The sequence below is a fragment of the Elgaria multicarinata genome, chromosome 9 (assembly GCF_023053635.1).
Source record: "Elgaria multicarinata webbii isolate HBS135686 ecotype San Diego chromosome 9, rElgMul1.1.pri, whole genome shotgun sequence".
Taxonomy (NCBI): Eukaryota; Metazoa; Chordata; class Lepidosauria; order Squamata; family Anguidae; genus Elgaria; species Elgaria multicarinata.
This window is the reverse complement of record NC_086179.1, coordinates 96047528-96069189: the sequence shown is the minus strand read 5'-3', so window position 1 is coordinate 96069189 and position 21662 is coordinate 96047528. Positions and strand designations below refer to the sequence as shown.

At 43.3% G+C, this 21662-nt stretch overlaps 1 protein-coding gene across 1 annotated transcript in view; it reads right to left on the bottom strand.

The window, feature by feature from the left end:
- Positions 1–21662, bottom strand: part of BORCS5 (BLOC-1 related complex subunit 5) — a 63424-nt gene that overhangs the window by 20381 nt on the left and 21381 nt on the right. Inside the window, exon 3 of the mRNA XM_063134381.1 lies at positions 16265–16422. Within this exon, the coding sequence (XP_062990451.1) occupies positions 16265–16422 (158 nt within the window). The remainder of the gene's footprint in view (positions 1–16264; positions 16423–21662) is intronic.

Here is a 21662-nt window from a genome sequence, read left to right as displayed (position 1 = left end):
TGTCTCCTGTTCAGTGTGCGGGGATGTTCCCCGTAGTCGTAATGCCGTTGGCTTGAATAGACTGAAGCCGGTGAGCGATCACGATAATAGCCATATGGAGACATTGGACGGTACCGACGGCCGTTGGTATCGGGTGCTGAGTATGGATCCCGCGGCATATCTCGGTACTGATGAGGTTCGGTTTCGATAGCTGGATGCGGGTCATGCTGTCGATATCGATGTCCATCGGTATCGAGCGGCATTTGTTGATGCTGATGGTAACGGGGGGAAATGGGGCCCCCTTCTGGTAAAGTAATGTCCTGCGAAGAGCCTCTAATTTCTCCTTCTGAGACTGATGCTCGAACACTTGTTTCCTCCTCCGGTATCGTGATGATGTTCAAGGGAGACGGTACTGAAGGATCGGTCGGCTGCTCAGCTTGTGGTAGCGCTAGGACCGGAGGCGAAGACGGAGTTGCCCGTCTTGGTATCGAGAATGCTCTCGGTACCAACAGAGTGGTATCGGACTCGTTAGTACTGGAGGCGTTGTTTGTAAAGAAAGCCTCGATATCGGGCTACTTGGAACCGCTAAGCGTTTTGGTATCGAAGTTGTCGGTACCAGGCTCTTCGCTACCGATGGATTTGACTTCTTCTTTCCATTTTTTGATTTCAGTTTGCTCTTTTTCTTTTGGGGCTCTTCGGGCCCAACGTGCTCTCTCGCTCTCTTAGATATCTTTTTAGCTGCTTTAGACGAAGCGGGATGAGAGGAGGAGGGGGAAACCGCTGAGGCTTCACTCTGTTCTGGAGGAGGTTGGGGCATAGTCTCCATTTTGTGAGGAGATGTAGAAGCACGAGATTGCCTCAGTTTATCTACTGCCTCCAAAGCCTTTTCCCAAAGGATCGCTCGCAGGCGATCAGCGCGGTTTTTTCTTGCCTGTCTTGAGAATTTTAGGCAGAAAACACAAGACTCTACCACATGAGTCTCCCCCAAGCACAGCAAACACAGGGAGTGTCCATCCGTTTGCGATATTTTTTGACCGCAGTTGGTACACTTTTTAAAGAGTCCTTGGTGTGCCATAAGCACCAGTACTAGACTAACTAACAAGAAAAAATTTATAGTAAAGAGAGAAAACGGAGGTAAGAAAAGATTGAAAACGATAGATTTTTCAGCTGAGGTATAACAATACCAAGCGAAGTCTCCAACAAGCTGTTTACCCACAGGTAGTTGAAGAGAACTGAGGAGTTAGGCGGGAACCCCTGAGCATGCTCAGTGGACGGTGGGGGAGGGGTTCCTGCCTAAAAAGTTTTCAGCTAGTGAAGTTTTCCGAAGCTGGCCCCGCACAGGCGCAGAGCCCATATGTGTGATGCACAGAGACCACGAAGAAGAACCCCTTTTAAGCTTTCCAATTAGGCACCAGGTCAGGAGCACAAGGGGGCCAGAAAGACACTCTTCAGTAGAGATGTACAATTTCTGGAACTTTTGAAGCTATGGAAAAAAATGGAAATTTGTTGGAAATTGGGGGGGGGAGAGAGAATACTTTTGGGGGGGCACTCTTACAGAACTGAAGTCACTTTTGGGGGGGGTTAGCCTTCCCCAACCGGGTGCCTCCATATATTTTGGGCTTTAGTTCCCATCAACCTCAGGCAGCATAGCCAAAGGTCAGGAATGCTAGGTACTGTACTCCAAAACATCTGGATGGCACTTTGTTATGGTGGGCTCCTTTAGGAACATAAAGCAGCCTTTATGTTCCTCTAGTTATATTATATATATATGTTGGTTTGCTCATAACATTATAATAAATACTTTAAAAAGTAAACTCAGTAAATTTGTAATTATTGCCTGAAGAAACTATATTTTTAAATTTAATGTACCAAACTGGATAATGTTATGAGCAAACCAAGATATAAATGACATATTCTAGATTTCTATTTAATGTCTGACCAGAGGGAACATCAATAAGGGATCCCTGAAATATCTGAATCATCCTAGAAGCTAGAAGAAGACTGATGTAGAGCACCTATTCCTGTTTGTAAGAATATTTAGGGAAATTCCCAAACCTGCTCCAATTTGTGGGCTGATCTGATCTGATGGGAAAACTATCGAGATTATATTCAATTGAAAGACTCAGTTTAGGAATGAAACCATATTTAAAAACCTTTTAGCTATCTCAACCTATTATTTTGAACAGTGACATTTTATTCACTTCCATAAATAATTTCCATTAACAAACATTTTATTTTTTGTTCATTTTGAAAGGTGGTATCTGGTAGTGTCAATCCCATGCCTATGCTATAGGAACCAGGCTACCACTGAGTTTCTGGTGGCAGCAGGCAAAAGGTTTCATAGCTGAAGCAGCCATTCCCTTGTGGCGAGGTCTATTTAGGAACTTTATGAAGCACTGGAAGTGAGTTCTATAGACCCAAGCCTCAAGTTACTGTGGGGGGGGGGTTAAAAAAAAAGGGGGGAGAAAGAAGCATAGGTGTTAGAAACCGGGCTGTGCAGGTGAGCTGCCCTCATCCCGACCCCAGAGCATCTGGGCGCGGGGCGCCACCCTGCCCGACCAGCCAAAGCGAAGCCAGGACGCCGGGGTGGGGTGGGGCGGCTTCAGAACGGCGTGCCCAGCCGGAAGCCGCTCTGGGAGAGCAACTTCTGGGCACGCCTTTCCGAAGCCGCCCACCCCAGCGTTGCGGCCTCCGCCTCGGCTGGGCAGGTGAGATGGCGCCCCGCACCCAGGCACGCTGGGGTGGGGGTGGGCGGGTGAAAGCAGCCCACCTGCGCAGCCCGGTTCCTAACAGGCCACGGATGTGGCTTCGCTTCCTAACAGGCCACGGGCGCCAAGCCGAAGTGAAGAGGCCCCCCTTACCTTGGCGCCTCCCTAACCCTAGCCAAAATGAATAAAAAACAAACGTCGCTGGAGAGCTTCCATTTCCATTTCTTCGTGAAGCGGGGTTTTCTGCATTGACAACAACCAAAACGAGATTACGGAGTAGACTGGACAGAAGTAACACACTTCGGGTGTCAATGTCTCCCATCACCCCCAGATGGGACCGTCTAGTCTCAGGAAAACAAGCTCAGGGCTCCCACTGATTCTGCATTATGATGAGTTGTATAATTATTTCATTATATATTACAATGTAATAATAATAGAAATAAAGTGCACAATAAATGTAATGTGTTTGAATCATCCCAAAACCATCCCCTCAACCCCACCCCCCCGGCGAAAAAATTGTCTTCCACAAAACCGGTCCCTGGTGCCAAAAAGGTTGGGGACCGCTGGACCCACATGCTGACGGGAGCAGTCTTTTCCTGTATTTTATACGTGTTGTCTAGCCTCCTGGACGTTGGTGGCATAGAGGAGGGCAGCTTCCACGACTGTTGTGCTGTGCGTAATAGCACGGGCAAGTACAGAGTAGCTGACTCACAGTATGCATCATCATAAACTGGGGCGTTCAATTTTTCAATAGGTTGAGACATTTCAATTCCTAATGATCTCGCCATTCTTTGCACTTGATCGGCAAAATGCGATAGGTCTTCTGAAGGGGAGACTACATCCGAAGTCCCTACAATGTCATCAGGGGAGGGAATGGATGGTACCGGTGAAGCCTCTTGGGAGGAATCAGACTGGTAGTCCTCTTCCGATAAGACGTCCAAAACGTGTGGCATCAGCTCCCAGCTCGGACATGGTTGTGACGCTTGAGTCGGTACCGTGGTGATCGGTACCGTCGCTTGCGTCGGTCGTGACGTGTGCCTCGGTACCGCTGGTTGAGGCGGTGGAGGCATGTCTGTAACATCCTCCGGAGGCGGAGGATGGGAGACCGTTTCGGAGGGTGGCTGACGGAAACGCGGGTATGGGTCATACTGGCGTTCCTGAGGGTAGTAGTATTCTTGGTGCCCTCTATGTCTCCAATCCTCATAATAACGTGGAGGAAATTGTGGAGGGTACCAATCGGCATAGTCCCGACCTCTCGGTGGGGACCTTGGTCTCTCGCCATATGCGACGTATTGTCGACTTGAACGAATTGAAGCCGGCGAACCATCATGGCTGTATCCATGAAGAGGTGTTTGTCGGTATTGAAAGCCTTCGGTATCGATGTGCGGTTGCTGTCGGTACCGACGTCCGTCGGTATCGATGGGTTCTTCTCGGTACCGAGGGGAAGAAGGTATCCAATCCGCCACGGTGTTATCTAATGAGGAACCTCTGATTTCACCTTCCGAAATTGATGCCCTCATGCTGGGCTCGTCCGTTGGGACCGTAACAATATGAAGCGGCGACGGTACCGGTGAATTAGCAACCGGCTCTTCTCGCGGCAGAGGGTTCAGTACCGGCGGAGAGGATGGAGTCGTCCGTCTCGGTATTGAGAAAGGCGTCGGTAGCGAAAGCCTCGGTATCGGGCTTATCGCTTGCGAGGGGGGTCTCTGTAAAGTCAGACTCGGTATTGGGCTTTTATGCCCCGTCTCACGCCTCGGTATCGAAGTACTCGGTACCGGGCTCCTCGGTACTGACGAGATCAATTTCGATGGTTTTTTCTTTCCATCTTTGCTCTTCAATTTGCTGTTTTTCCTCTGAGGGTTTTCAGCCTCAGAGTGCTCTCTCGCTCTCTTAGACATTTTCTTTGCCGCCTTTTTTGTGGACTGAGAGGAGGAGGGGGGAACCGCTAAGGCTTCACTCCTTGTTAGAGGATTTTGGGGCATAGACTCCATCTTGTGTGGAGATTTAGAGACACAAACCGCTCTTGGTTTGTCTACTGCCTCCAAAGCCTTTTCCCAGAGAATAGCCCGAAGGCGATCTGCGTGGTTTTTAAGTGCTTGCCTTGAGAACTTCAGGCAAAAAGCACACGACTCCACAACATGAGTCTCCCCCAAGCAGAGCAGGCAGAAGGAGTGCCCATCCATTTGTGAAATCTTCTGTCCACAGTTGGAACACTTCTTAAACAGGCCTTGGTGTGCCATAGGCACCAAGACAAGACAAACAAACAAACAAATAGATAGATAGATAGATAGATAAGAATAGAAAACTGTAGAAGTAAGAAAAAGAAGGAAAAATAGATAGATTTTTCAGCTCTGGTATAATAAGAACGCACTATACCACAGAGAAGTCTCCAAATGCTGTTGACCCACAGGTGGTTGAAGAGAACTGAGGGGATTAGGCGGGAACCCCTGAGCATGCTCAGTGGACGGTGGGGGAGGGGTTCCCGCCTAAAAAGTTTTCAGCTTGAGAAGTTTCCGACCTGGCCCTGCGCAGGCGCAGAGCCCATATGTGTGATGCACAGAGACCACGAAGAAGAATCTTAAGAGAGGATTTTTTTAAAAAATCCCCATTGCTTCAACATTTCTAGACATTTTACATCTCTAGTCCCGGAAAAGTATTATTACATAGTTTTTAGAACTCATAGGACGGGGAGTAAAAGCGGAGTAACAGTAAATAAACATGTTGTCTTAAATTCTAAAAGAAAATATTTCATAACCCAAAGCTGTTCAACTTTTCCAGTTTTTCAGAAAAAACAAAAACAAATGTAGGGAAAACTCCCCCCCCCCATTTTTTTTCTGGGCTTTTTTCCCAGGCCTGCATATCTCTTCTCTTAGGGAAAGCTCCTCAACTCTGGAATTCACTTCTCCTGGACACTCAGAAGGGCCCAAGTCTATTCATATTCCAGGCAGCAGTGAAACTTTTATTCAAATAGGTCAAGATTGATTAAATTCTATGCCCGTTGGGAATTTTGATGAGGTGGACTATAAATCAAATTAATGGATAGAAGACTGGCATTTTAGAGAAAACATTCCAGGATTTTAGTCTGCAAACCTGGCTGTGTCCCACCCCCCACAACTGTCTTCTGACACAATTCGATGTTCTGGTTTTGGCTTGCAAATCTTTTAAAGCCTTGTGCCCAAAATATTTTGGAGACAACTTTTATATTTTATTACCTACCTCACAACCGTTAGAGATCAGCAGAGATTGCTTTCTTGATCGTACCATCTGTGTGCCAAATTTGAATAGCAAGGGCCTACAGAAGTGTTCTTGGAGGCTGCCCCACAATCATGGCACACTTCCTAGAGATCTGTCAGAGCTCAAATGCTGCTCAGATGAGCTGGAAAACACCCCTCTTAGGCTGGCGTTCACTGGCCCTGATTAAGCATAATTTCATTGGATATTTTGTTTGATTTGTGCAGTGTGTGGGTGTTTCCAAACTTATTGTAACTCACTCCAAGCCCTTGGAAAGAGGAAAGGCAACAAAATTAACTAATACTTGAAACAAACAGAAGTTGGCTAAAGTCTAGGCCCTAGATCAGGGGTGGACAATTTATGGCCTTGATGTTTTGGCCTACAACTTCCATCAGCCTACTTACCACACAGCATAGTGTGGTAAGGGATCATAGGGCTTGTAGGCTCAAATATCTGGATGGCCACAAGTTACCCACCCCTGCCCTAAATGTGCATTTTCCAGTCCTACTCAGATATTAATTCCTGGATAGGGAAAGCAAAAGCAGTAGCAAATTCCAGGTTGATGTCTGCTCTTGCCCTTACCACATCTGGAAAACAGAATTTGAAGTGCACTGGTAATGCATTTGTGTGCATGCAGAAACTATTCCATCCCTCAGATTGAAAGACGAAGCAGACTTTCCCAACCTGATGCCCTCCAAATATTTTGGACTGCAGCTTCCAGCATTTCTGACTCTTGGCCGAGATGAATAGGAACTGAAGGACAAAACATCTGCAGGCCACCAAGTTAGGGAACGGGTATTATAATGCCAGGAAGATCTCAATGCTGATCAATACAAAAGTTACCTTCTCTACATGTTAAGGCGATGGATTCCTGTCAGCCAGAGACTCCCTTCCTGTCACAGCACTGACTGTTCTCCAAAAGGCAGCATCTGAACTTCATTTGCCTGACAATGAAAAATACGCCACGCAAGACAACCAACAGCACACAACATGCAGGAGATGCAAAGCCAGCCAAGAAGCCTTCACCCCGCAGTCTGCCACTGAAGAGCCAGAGTAGATTGTAAATACCGTTTTCCTGGAGGGCTACCAAAGAGACTTTTGAAAAACAGATGCCTTTCATCTACACGTACTGCCTCTCTTAGCCCAAATCCAACACCTTCCCTTCCACTTATATAGCTTGTCTTGGCCACAACATAGTACAAAAGACTTCACTGTAATGGTAGATTTAGAAGACCAACTTCTTCCTTCTAAAGAACTATCTGACGGAACCAGGATTATTTATTACAAGCAGGGCTATGCACATGGTCTAACTGCACCAGAATATATCAGTTACCAGGTTTGCATGTAACAGCAATTCCTAAGCAACCCAGGAATTGCCGATATCTAGAAGGAGCCAGCAAGCATGCTGCTTCCGCATATTCGCTGCTTTGCTTTCATATAACAACCCTGGAAAGCCCCATTCCTGGGTTGCTATTAAGACATCCAAACCCGGAAACTCTGGGATGTTTTGGGGTTAAACAACCCAGAAATAACCCAGCGACAAACTATGGGTAACTCTGGATTAACCTGATTATTCTTAGTTCCTTATTTCTAGTTCCCCCCATTCCTTATTCAAAACTGAGTTGCATCAGCAGTCTTCATAAGGAACTGAAATGATATACCTGTGAACCTGAAAATAAGCTTTGTACTACCACATATACATTTCCATGACTCGGAGACTGTCCTCTTCAAGAGGCACAAGCTTTCCCACTACGGCTGTAAAAATTTCTGGAAATTTTGAAGCCATGGGAGAGGGGAAATGTTTTTTCGGGGGGAAATGGAAAAATAAGCAGTATTTACTTTTTTTTTTTTTTTTGGCGCTCTTACAGATCTAGAGTAATTTCAATGTTTTAGGACAATGTTCTCCAACCTGCTGCCCTCCAGATATTTTGGACTTTCACTCCCATCAGCCTCAAGCAGCATGGCCAATGGTCAGGAATGACCATTGGCCATGTTCAGCACATTGTACTCCAAAACATCTGGACGGAACCAAGTTGGGAAGGCTGCTTTAGGAACATAAAGCAGCTTTTATGTTCCTGAAGTTATACTAACTTGGTTTTCTCATAAAATTATCATTATATTTTAAAACTTTTAAAAGTAAACTCTGTCCGTAAATTTGTAATTTGTTTTAAAAAACCTATACTTTTAAATTTAATATATCAATCATTTTATGAGCAAAGCAAATTATGCATCACATATTTTAAGTTCCTATTTAATGTCTGACCAGAGGGAACTTCAGCTGAATCATCCTAGAAGACAGAAGAAGCAGGAAGAACTGGAGCAGGAGGAAAGACTGGTGTCCAGCATCTGTTCCTGTTTGTAAGGAAGTTTAGGAAAATTCCTAAAACTGTTCCTGTTTCTGGGGTGGAGCTTTGGGAAATCTGATCTGAAGGAAAAACTATTGAAATTTTATTTAGTTGAGAATGGCTCAGTTTAGGAATAGTAAGAAACCATATTTAATTTAAGAACCTTTAAGCAATCTCAACCTGTTATTTGAAGGGTGACATTTTATTCACTTTTGTAAATAATTTTTGTTAATGAACATCTTATTTCTGTCCATTTTGAAAGGTGGTCTCTAGTGTTAGTGTCACTCCCATGCCTATGCTATAGGAACCAGATTACTGAGAGAGTTTATTCTAGTGGCAGCAGTTAAAAAGGTTTTATAGCTGAGGCAGCATTCCCCAGCCATGACCTTTAATTGGGAACTTTATTAAAATCTGTGGCAGTGAGATCCCTGGAATCAAGGCTCAAAGTTAAAAAGAAAAACAGGTGGGATAACCCAAGTGCTGTTCTGTCGCATGAGATAACATACAGTGGTGGTTTTTTTCATGTGTGGGTTTTAGATTTGAACTACATTAACTTACTGCTGCATTATCTAACCAGAACAAGCCCAGAAACAGGATTCCCCAACCTTTTGGACCTGAAGGTACATTTGGGAATTTGAGAAACTGCTGTCTACATTACTACAAAATGCCTAATCTGCGGATCTGTGCTTTGGCCTCTACTCCTCAGCTTGTGGATCTTAGGCTGTGCCCTTCTTCAGCCATTATTTTTGTTTCATATCTAGTAGACACAGAAATCTCTCTTTAATAAGGATTTGTCTAATTCAGTTATTTGCTGGCAGTGAAATACACCTAATGCTTCCTTTTAAACATATGTTTAGGCAATGTCCAGTAGTTCCTTCTTTTTGTGTAGAGGTTATTACACAGATAAATTTTGTATTGGAACAGTCTTTAATATTCACTGTTCTACACACTCTTAAATTATTTTCCTGCTTCATGGAAATTAACAAATGGTCAGCATAAATGGATTCTGTGCCCTTTTGACAGCTGAAAGACTGATATTACAACACTGGAAAGACAAACACTCAACTCCTATAATGCAATGGATTGAGGATCTTCCAACACTTTCAATATTTGAACAGGTGGCAGGTAGACGCCACCTCCAAATGGCTACTTATTTGGATATTTGATCTGCTTTTGTTGAAGCCTATGTATAATTGCTAGAAGGTTGCAGGCATTTCATACAAATCCATGTATGTATATTTTAAAAAATGGAAAAAATAAAACAATATACAAAATATTTGTTAAGTGCCTTTGGGCATTACAAAGATGTGGTGGGGCAAGGGAGGGGCCTGTTTTGGCCTTGGTTGTCTTTAGCACTAAGGTCTGAAGGCAGACTGCTGGCACATCTGGCCTGCCTTATTGGGTGCCTGACTGTGGAGAGATTTGTAGTTAGATGCATAATAGTCTTGTAAATTTCTCGTTATTCTTACCTCTTTACTTTTACTTTCTCTTTATTCGTGCCTTTTTACTTTTATGCCATGTAAACTCTGAATTCCTTAAATAAAATTCTTTTTTTAAAAAGCATCATCATCATCATTTTAACCCAGGGATCATAGAATCATAGAATAGCAGAGTTGGAAGGGGCCTACAAAGCCATCGAGTCCAACCCCCTGCTCAATGCAGGAATCCACCCTAAAGCATCCCTGACAGATGGTTGTCCAGCTGCCTCTTGAAGGCCTCTAGTGTGGGAGAGCCCACAACCTCCCTAGGTAACTGATTCCATTGTACTGCTCTAACAGTCAGGAAGTTTTTCCTGATGTCCAGCCGGAATCTGGCTTCCTGTAACTTGAGCCCGTTATTCCGTGTCCTGCACTCTGGGAGGATCGAGAAGAGATCCTGGCCCTCCTCTGTGTGACAACCTTTTAAGTATTTGAAGAGTGCTATCATGTCTCCCCTGAGTCTTCTCTTCTCCAGGCTAAACATGCCCAGTTCTTTCAGTCTCTCTTCATAGGGCTTTGTTTCCAGGGCCCATAAAAGTTAACGGGTTCTGAACTAAATAAAGAGACTCTCTCCTGAGTGCCATCCCTTTCTGGCTACTTTTCAGCAACATTTCCATAGAGGTATTCATCCAAAGCCCAATAATCAGATGTGGCATTTTTATGCATTTTGGAGGCACTTGAACCCTGAACCATTGCACCTGCCCTCTGAGGAGACTTGCTCACAGAATAAGGACTCCTGCGGAAACAAAGGAGGCTATTTCTGAAGAAGGTAACTTTTACTCTAAAAGTAAACCTGTTCAGCCTATGCGGCAGGGTCTTGCTATTTACTGTTTTACTCTGTACAGCACCATGTACATTGATGGTGCTATATAAATAAATAATAATAAGAGTGAAGCCTGCCTCCAATTTTCAGTTTGCCACAGCTAGCAGCAGTTTGGGAAATGCTGCCTTAACGTGAGATCTAGAGGAGGCAGGCTTGAAAAGATTTAAGAAGTATTTGCATAATGTTAAAGCAAAAAGAGAAAATTGGGGAGAGTGTAGAACATTCATTTCCTATGCCCTGATATTACAGCCTTTAATCTACCAGTTCCCCTACTTCTGATAATGACAATACATTAGTCATCTTCAGAAATCCTAGATGCAGACACAGCTGGAAAGCTGTTGTGTGTAATGATAATATACCATTAAGTCAAATTCTGGTCTTATTCCAAGACATCACGATGACTAATCATTCCTTTCCCCCAAATGCATTATTTTTCCAAGTCCTGCCCTGCTCCACACACACCATCTTTCATGTACACACACACTTTGAAGACTTTGATTTCTAAAACTCTGACTGACATAGTGGTGTCCTTTATGAGACCTGTATCGCTTTCAAGTTCCAAAGATGTTTATGTAAAACGCATTACATGCTTTTTGATTCTATTGATGCGAAGTCCGATTCATCCGTTCAGCTGGCAGCTGTGCTTTCCCAACCAGCTCAATGAGCCTAGCGCACCAGTTCAGACATGTGGACTCCTGTTATAAAGGCAAAGAATAAGGCACAGGAGCTGGACGAGAGTGTGGAGGAGGGGAGGCCCTTGGCTCTTTCCCCTCTTCTGCGCTCTCCAGGGCGCACCAGACCCTGGGAGGGAACGGCCTCCCGAACATGTAATTTTGCCCCCTGAAAAGAAAAATGGGGTGGGGAGATCACATCGACCGTTTTTTTGTGCAACTGGCCATTCGTTCGTAACTGGTGGAGGTCTCCTCCACCAGGCTCTTTCAGCTCTTTTAATTATTTAAATGCATTTAACAATTAAACAGCATTTAACAACATATGCTAAGTTTGTTTGTTTTTTAATGGACCCCAGAACTGTTGTTGTTTAAATGGATACTGTTGTTTTTATATTTTTGGTGGTTTTAAAGTTTGTATACTTTTTAAAGTTCACTTTTTAAAACTTTTGTAAACCGCCCACAGAGCTTCGGCTATGGGGCGGTATATAAATGTAATAAATAAATAAATGAATGAATAAGTGAATAAACATAACACCCAACAAAGCATACTTTGCATCACAGCATGCCTCTAAAATGATTCTTTTTCTATGATACAAACACAACAATTATTTAAATATGAAAGAGGCCATGAAACCGTACAATCAAAAGCAACATAAATTACAACAACAAAACAAAACTCACAGCACCCCAAAATTAATACACAGGTTTTAAAACTGAAAACCCAGAATACATAATGTATTTTAAAGGCTTGAGTGAACAAATAGGTCTTGACCTGGGGCTGAAAAACCCACAAGAATGGTGCCACACAAATCTCTCCGGAAAGGCTGAAAAAGCCCTCCCCCGGCTTGTATCAAAAAAACAAACCCTAAAAAAACCTGGTTATTATTATTATTATTATTATTATTATTTATTTATATAGCACCATCAATGTACATGGTGCTGTACAGAGCAAAACAGTAAATAGCAAGGCCCTGCCGCATAGGCTTACAATCTAATAAAATCATAGTAAAACAATAAGGAGGGGAAGAGAATGCAAACAGGTACAGGGTAGGGTAAGCAGGCACAGGGTAGGGTAAAACTAACAACATATGGTGACAAGAAGCACCTTTTAAAACCAAAAGGTTTAAAGATTTATAACTAATTAATCAACTGCACAGTGCATCCATACTGGCTGAGATGATGGGGGGCAGTTGTAGTCCAACACATCTGGGGGTACCATATTGGGAAAGGCTGGGGTGGGGTACTTCAACAGTAACGTGCTTCAAATCCATACTGACAAACTCCAGCTCAATGTGGGTTAGAATTGGCACCAAGGACAGTAACAACATAAAGTATCTTACTGATGAAGCACCTGTAGGAACCCAGAGAATGTGCTCTGGGTTCCTACAGGTGCTAAAGTAACTTTTTCAGTATTCTTTATTTAGGGTGCTGTCTGACAAATCTAGAAGCATGTACTGGGAGAGGAGGATGAGCTCAGCACAGCCAGAAGTTCCATTCGCTGTTCCTGCTACTGAAGAAGCAAGCCATTTCCTGCAAACAGGTCATAGTTAGTGTACATGCACGTCACTAAAAGCGTCTCTGGCAAGCTTTCCGGTGCAAAGTAGACACATGATCACAGCATGGTTAACCAGCCATGGTGGCTCATTAACTCCATCGCACGTGCCAGACTGATTTCTCTAACTACCCTTTCTGGTGCAGTTTGTTATGTTGTCCAAACCCATGTGGCATCAGGGCAGAAACCCTCAAACAACCCATGGGTTGTTGTTAGGTTATTTGAGGGTTGCTGCTCCTCCCCTACTCAAACAAATCATGCCACCCAAGCTCAGACAAAACATCAAGGCTAATTGGGGAAATCCACCCAGTATGCACAGCTGGGGAAATAAACCAGCATGGCTTATTTCCCTCACTGCAATTGTGCACATCAGCCCAGTGCCAGTGACTGGGTTTGGATGACACGATAACCCATGAAGGGTTAAATAACCCACCCATTGTGGGTTATTGTGTCGTCTGTCAGGAATTTTCTAACCCACAATGGGTTATTTGCCTGAAATATCTCACTTTGATAACCCACAGTATGGAGTACGGGTTATTTAACCCACCGTGGGTTATTGTGTTGTCTGTTGGGCACCATGGATTAATTTTTTCACCTATGGATTCAGGATTACAGTATATAGCTGCCGCTGCTTTATAAACCCTTGAAGATTGCAGGATTGGGACTACACTTCATGGGCAGCCTCCCATAGTCCGAAGGCACCCAATCTACCTTCAAAATCCTGTGTAATTTCAACCATTGGAGGGAAAATCCAGGGTGCATCAAAATGGGGGCGGCACAAAAAAACCTTTGGATAATAAGCAAAAATAAAGAAAACAGCCAAAAGTGTGCATTTCCCTCATAGCCTAAAGGAAATAATTGTGCAGGTCTAAATTCGTGCAAATTCGCATTTGTGCAAATTCGTGCCTGTGCACTCTGAACATCAATATGCTAATTTCGTTGGGTGGTGGCTTTCCATACAGAGCAACCTTGATTCATTGTTAGTGTGGCTCAAACTTCCATACGGTTAGCTGAACGGTAAAGATGATTCACTGCACTTCTTGAATGACTGCAGTCATTTTATGGTGTGCTAAATCCCAACTGAGATGAGAACCACTAAAAAAACCCACGTATTTTTGAGTCAACAAATAATTTTGAAGCCAGCTAATTACACAACGTTTAAACTTATCTGCAGATGTTGGTGACTCAGATTACTCATATCCAGCAATTTCTTTAATTGCCAACTTTTTTAAAAAATTAAGTCTGCTATTCCTCCTTCCACACTAGATCTTAGGACGGTTTCCCTATATTATGTGCAGTAATGCGGAGTGCAAGTAAATGGAGACAAAACAGGAAGGCAAAGCCAGACCCAGCTCATTGGAAAGTGAGCCCATATGAAACATAGGTTTGTAAACATGTGTATTTGTGGGTGGGTTTTTCTGCATACATAGATCTGTATGCATTATCAATAAATACTTATAAAATGCATATATATGAAAATACAACTTTTTAGTAATTATACATAAGCTTCAATAAAAGTAGACCAGATATCTAATTAATTATCCATTTGAAAGTGGCACCTATACACACACACACACACACACACACACAACTCCCCCCCCACACCATTCCTCAATTCATTGCATTATAGGTGAGCATTTATCCTTTTAATGTTGCAGTATCAGTCTTTTAGCTGTCAAAATAGTGCAGAAAATTCAGTTATGTTGACTATTCATTAATTTTCAAAATGCAGGTAGATAATTTAAAAGAGCACGTACGTCAATGAAGACTGTTCCAGTACAAAATCTATCCATATAATAACCTCATGCTAAAAAGAAGCCATTACTGAACATTGCCAAAATCTATGTTTAAAAGAAGCATGAGCTGCATTGCACAGCCAGCAATTAGCCAAATTGGGCAAACCCTTAAAGAGATGTTGCAGTGCCCCATAGACACAAAATAAAAGATTTTTCAGAAGACGCATCCTAAGATCCACAGTCAGGACAGGTGTAGTTGCCAAAGCAGCAATCCACTGATTAGGCAAAATCAGACAATCCAGTTCTCTATTCCGTTCCTGCTTAGGGCTCTGTATATATTTGTTCACCAATAGCGATAGAGATAGACACTGGGTCGATTTTCCTGACCAGCCTCAATAAGTACTTCCAGTAACGGCTGAGACTCTGGAGCTGTAAAAGTGGCAGGGCCAAATCTACATGCTAACAAATGCTGCAACTGCAAGTGTTGCCATTCAGCCATAGCTGGCAAATCATACTTGGGATGCAGGATAGAAAACAACAAGAACCCCCCAGTCGATCCAAAGTCCAAATTGCCTTGTCTGTCCATGTCCACCACAAAAACATTTCTTACCAATACTTAGCTCTGGATTGCCCCAGAGAGTCAATTTAGTATGAAAAAATGAATCAAAGTGTAATTGATGTGACATTATACACCACTTATCTCTAACAGTAGAAAGTGTGGGAGGAACCCTATCCTTGTATGCCTAGAACCTTAATGACATCCATTCCAAGAGAAAAACCAGACACAAAGATTCCAAGGCAGAACATCCGATGTAAATGCGAAAGACCAAAATTCAATATTTTTATTTTTATTACATTTATATACCGCCCCATAGCTGAAGCTCTCTGGGTGGTTTGGCCCTGCCACTTTTACAGCTCCAGAGTCTCAGCCGTTATTGGAAGTACTTATTGAGGCTGGTCAGGCAATAGGACAACAAATAAACCCGATGGCATAGAGTAAGATCTGGAAAACCAAATCCACCTTTTTTTAATTGGAAGCTGCATCCTTTTCAATATAGAGCTGAGCTTCTTCATTCTCATGTTCCACATTCACCCCTAACCCCAACCTCTCACTTCTAGGATTTAAGCAGGCCGACCTCCTCCCGTCCCATTGATGCTGAATTGCCCTCAACATTCTCCGGGGCCTGAAAACCATCAAGTGTGGATCCTTGTTGGGCTGTTTGGGGTTTTCCCACTTTCCTTTGCTTTTAATTTGCCAACTAAGATGTTCCTGCCGATCTGGGGAGTCCCCCTTGAATACGCGATTACCACTCCCTATGCTTGGGTGGCTCCTTCACTATCACATTGACAGACACCAAATCACTACACTTGATGTTAGAAAGAAAGATGTTGAAATCACAATGAAGTAGAAGACAGAAGAGAGGGTGTTAGGAGGGAGCAAGAGACCTGAGAGTTTAAACACAGGTTACTGACAGTGGTAAAGACAAGATTGCAAAGGAAGCCAGAGGGTTCTCCTCAAATGTTCACATTACAAGAACGAAGATGGAACTTCCTGGTCACAAGGACAATCATTACAAGAAATGCATTTTCTTTTCATCATGTTAAGAATGAGATGCTACAGGCTGGAGAAGTGAAGGCTGCAAGCTAAAGAATATCAAGTCCTTCTTGCTTCAAAGTAGCAAGAGATGCTAAAGAGCCTTTTACCAGATCTCCTTTCCTTTTGCCCTTCCCTCTTCCATACCTCTTTGATCCGTTTGACTAATGCATTCTGGTCAAAGGCAACTGCTTCAGCACACTGGTGAAGATGGTCTTGGTACCGGAGGCAGAGCTGTAGAACTTGCTGAGAGTCCAGTTTCTCCAGTTTAACGTTAGTAGGAGATGTCTGCCCACTGAGAAGGCCTAAAAGAAAATCAACAATAGAAGCAATTACTGAAACTCACTGCAGAACTAGCAAAGGGATCAGCAGGGCCAAAAGCAAAACATATTTGTTAATAATCTTAACATTCCCGACTGCACTCTGTCTTGATCTCCTTGTCTGGGGGCCATTTAACAGATTCGTCTTTTTATTAGGGAAAGTTGGAAGTTAAAACTCAGATATGGGCAGTGGAGCAGCCTATAATTTCATAGAGGCAAACCCAGGCGCCGCTCAGCAGCCTCCTAGCACGTGTACACGGTAGGATGTACACATTCGCAAATGTATTTGTCACATGTTTGGCATGGGTGGTGGTAAGAGGACAGTTGTGGTGGCACGGCTTCTCCTCCGACGTTGCACAGCCTGTCCCTGAACCTTCAATGCGTGGGCGAGGGGAACCGCCACTCACAGGCCATGTTCTAGTCCAATGATCAGGAAAAGCATACTTCTCCAAGACTGTAAAGAGATGAAGAGAGCATCCCTACACATATGCAGAATGCCTTTTCCTCACTACTCAGTAAACATATGCGCTTAGCTACTGGATATTTAGGGATGCACTTAGAAAGTGTGACTTGCAGGCGCAGGAGATCTGACATCTGTCATTTGAATTATCAACGCACTGGTTTAGGTGTTTCCCATTTCCCCCATTGCTGCTGCTCCTCCCAACACAGTTTTGAATTCTGTCCTGTACACCACATCAGGCCTGTGTGCCCTCCAACGTTTCTTGAGAAAAGGATAAACTTACACAAATTAAAAGAAAGAGCTAATCAGCAAGACACTTCTCTCTGGATACAAGATGCCCCTGTTATAAGATTATTTCTTTAAAAGCAAAACAAAACAAAAAACATGAACTAGCTTCATATACCCCAAAACACACTTTACATTTTAGCTATCTTAAATTATCACTTACACTTAAACAGTCGCTGACATCTCCTATTTGTGAGTCCAAGCTCACAATGGCAAAACAGGCTGTGCTTCACTTTTCTAAAAACTTTACCTAATCAACACAGATATTGCCCGGACTCACAATTGAGTATACTCAGGAGAGGCGTGGCCACATTCTTCAGGCTTGGGAGCAATAAATAAATAAATAAATAAATAAATAAGCCCACTGTATATTGTGCAAAGACCCACCCACTAAGGCAGAGCCAAAAAAAGAGGTCCATTTCAGAAAAAGGTTTGTCAGCATTGAAATGAACTTCTGATCTTAGTGATTTTTCAGGTGCTGCTGCAAAATGGTCTATTATTAGAATGGTACCCAATTGGTTAAGATTGTCCATGTGTCCTGTACTGCAGCCCTATCTTCACAGTAGATGTGTTTTATTTGCTGTTAGTGACATAATAATAATAATAATAATAATAATAATAATAATAATAATAATATATTTATTTATTTATTTACTACCTGCCTCTCCCTTTGGATCGAGGCGGGGAACAACATTAGTACAGGAATCAACACATTTTAAAAATTCTTGATTTTACATTAATCTGGGTAAGCCTGCCGGAAAAGGCTAGTCTTCAAAGCTGCCTTAAAATCACAGAGAGAGTTAACATTACGAATCTCCTTCTGCAGGCCATTCCATAATCCAGGGGCGACAGAAGAAAAGGTCCTCTGGGAAACCGTTGTCAGCCTAGTCTTAGCTGACTGAAGTAAATTCTCCCCAGAGGACCTGAGTGTGCGGGGCGGACTGTGTGGGAGAAGGCGATCCCGCAGGTAACCTGGACCCAAACCATTTAGGGCTTTAAAAGTAATGACCAACACTTTGTACTTTGCCCAAAAACTAAATGGCAGAAAGTGGAGTGATTTTAATGTTGACCAACCTGGCTGCCATGTTTTGAACTAGTTGAAGTTTCCAAACTAGGTAGCCCTATGTACAGCGCATTGCAGAAGTCAAGCCCTGAGGTTACCAGCACGTGCACAACTGTCTTTAGGTCTTCTGACTCTAAGCTGGCGTATCAGCTGAAGCTGATTGTAGGCACTCCTGGCCGTCGCGTTTATCTGGGCTGTCATTTGGAGTGACGGATCCAGGAGCACCCCCAAACTGCGAACACAGTCTTTCAGGGGGAGTGTAGCCCCATCCAGAACTGGCTGACACACCTCCAAACCTAGGTCAGAGCCCTTGAAGCAAGCACCTCTGTCTTGTCTGGATTCAGCTTCAGTTTGTTTTTCCTCATCCAGCCCATTACCGCCTCCAAGCATTCATTCAGAGGAGACACACTACCCTTAGCTGATGCTTTTATTGAAGGCATAGAGAAATACATTTGGGTGTCATCAGCATACTGATAGCACCTGGCGCATACACTGTACTCCTTTCGTCGCCAGCTGAAGACCTTTTTATTCTCTCAGTATTTTAACACTTAATTTTAACTTAAATTTAAATTTTACTGTTCTAACTCTGTATTTTAATCTTATATCAATTTTGCTGCGTGGTTTTATCCTGGTTGTGCTTTTTATACTGTATTTTGTAATTGTGCTTTTAACATGTTGGTTGTTTTATTATGGTTTTAATTTTTGTGAACCGGCCAGAGAGCTTCGGCTATTGGGCGGTATAAAAATGTAATAAATAAATAAATAATAAATAAATAAATAAATAAACAAATGCATTAAAACACAATTACACATAATAATAACGGAATAAAACCTACATCCAACCCAACAGACCCACTTACAAGCCAAAGCCTGCTTGAATAAAAAGGTCTTTGTTTGAACTGGTGCCGTTCACCCCAACCTACATTCAAGGTTAGAATCTTACCAATTTAAATTATTGAGGCCTTGACAGTTGCATGTTTTGGTTGTAGTGTCAATTTCTTATTACGTTACCGCGGTGTCACCAGCCTGTGTGACGTCTACTTAAACCTCTACCTTCACTGCTACCACCCTATTCCTTATCTCTCAAAAGAATGAGGGAACAATAAACCTTCTTTTAAATAATTATTTGTGTGTGAGTGTGCATGTGTATCGTCCAACTGAAGTAACGCATGACTGAGCAGACGTGGTTGAAATAACGAAATAATAATTAAGTTTATTCATGAATAAAAGATTCCAAAAGACACGTTAAGTTTGTTCTAAGTTGTACACCTAAACCTCCCTCCCTCCACCTCCCAGGGAATACTGACCACCTCCACACCCTATAACCCCTCTTTCCTAACCCTATCCTGATGCAAGCCTCTACTGAACCCCACTCACTCACTCCTACCCTCACTAACTCCCTAACCCCCTCTCTAACTGTCTAACTGTCACTTCACACACCCCTTCCTCTTTCTCTCTCTCTCTTTAAAATCAACCAACCAATCAGACGACCCCATTCTAACTCTCTCCATTCTAACTCTCCCCTCCCACTTACTTACCATTTCCTGAAAAAGAAAAGAATTGGCCACAGCAAATACAACCCTGAACCAAACTCTTATACATGTATAAACCATAACATATAATACCATTTCGTCACAGTTATCACCATCATGTTTATTCTATTTTGTCAGGATGATCTTACCTTGGGCAGAATTCTCTGGACAGTGATTGATGTTTCTTAAAAATTAAAATTATACATTTGCCGCTCAGTTGATAACTACTTATTATTCATACAAAAATTATTTCAGTTATGAACACACTTGCTACTAGAAAGATGCGATTAAATGCTTGAGGGCGCATTGTGCCCCCAATAATTGTAAGCCCCCGAACTAAGGGGCTTTATGACCATCCTATGTAGGGCAGGAAGAGGAACAGAGGCAATCTTCGCCTCCCTGTCTTCCCACCTTGCATTTGTCTCTAGATGGGCTTTTTTGCCCATCTAACTGGAACACTTCAGAGGAGGAGGGAAGGAGATTGGATGATTCGTATCCTGCCCTCTCTAGTCCCTCGCCTCCTCACCCACTAGATAACCTCCTTCCCTGAGGTTGAGTTCCCAATCTCAGAGAGCGACTGACATGTTTCTTTCTGCCCTGGCTGTGAGGGGAAGGCAGCACAGCTCAGATTCCCAACTCTGATCTCAGCGTGCTATATTCGACATTGGATCAGGGAATCCGAAATATTCTATGGCCCCTCAGAGGCTGTCTATGGGCCATAGAATTGCTCCCTAAATTCTCTTACTTTTTAAAACAAAACAAAAAACTAGTAGTAATAGTAATAATAACTAGCTGTACCCGGCGTAACATATGCCGTTGTAGCATATCTTAAAGTTTATTCATTAAAGTTTATTCATTGGAGGCAGCCGATACAGCGCTGTCTGGCAAACCTGGGGGGCAGGGAGATCGGGGGAGAGGGAGCAAGTGTCCCCCTCTCCCCGGGGTTCCTGTCAGCCTTGGGCCACCCGCCCAGCTCACATGAGATTAGGTCAGGGCCTTGGCTCGCAGCAGGCGAGCAGCCTCCCACCCGGCCACCAAGGGCCCCAGCCGTGCCTCGCTCATACTCTGGACTGTGGCGCTACCCCCTTTGTGTGTGGGGGGGAGTGAAGAGGCAGAAAGGGGGGGTAGGATTACCTTGGAAAGCCCGGAGGAGTCGGGCGAGGGGCTTAGCAACCTGTATCAGCTGACGTTACACACTGTTACTGTTGCTTAGCAACCTGTATCAGCTGAAGCCTGTACTGAAACATACCTAAGTGTTTTATATATACAGATAATAATAGTGCTTAGCTGCTTTGCTCCTTTTTTAAAAAAAGAAAAAGTCTTCCCAAATTTTCCATTCTATTTGTAATGATATTCTGGGAGGTAGCGACAACATGGGTGGCTGAACTATAATAAGGAAAATGCCTGAGAGAGATCTGCTAACCATCATATCACAGGTCCCTCATATTTCCCTATCCACTCCCCCACACATTCAGCAGTCATAAAGCTGCCTCATTCACACACAAAACCTCTCAGCATTCACTTACAAAAGACAGAATTAACTCGTTTAGACTAGAAATTCGTAAACGGTGTGCAAAGGCATAGTAGTGGGCTACAAGAGAGGTGCCAGCATGCCACAAAAAGTTAATTACATAATTAAAAGGCTCTTGTGAAATCCCCTCGCTACATGATAGACTGGTCTGCCCTTCTGTCTTTTCCATTTCTACGAAAGACCTGAAATGCAAAATTAACCAATCTTGGGGGCAGGTCCTTGTACCACCCTTCCAATCAGGAAGCATGCAGAGTGATCCCATGATCTGAATAGCCTTAATAATTAGGTTTAAAAATTAGTATGCAAATGTTCAGGGGCCATAAGTACAATAAATTCAGAACGGCCTCCACAATC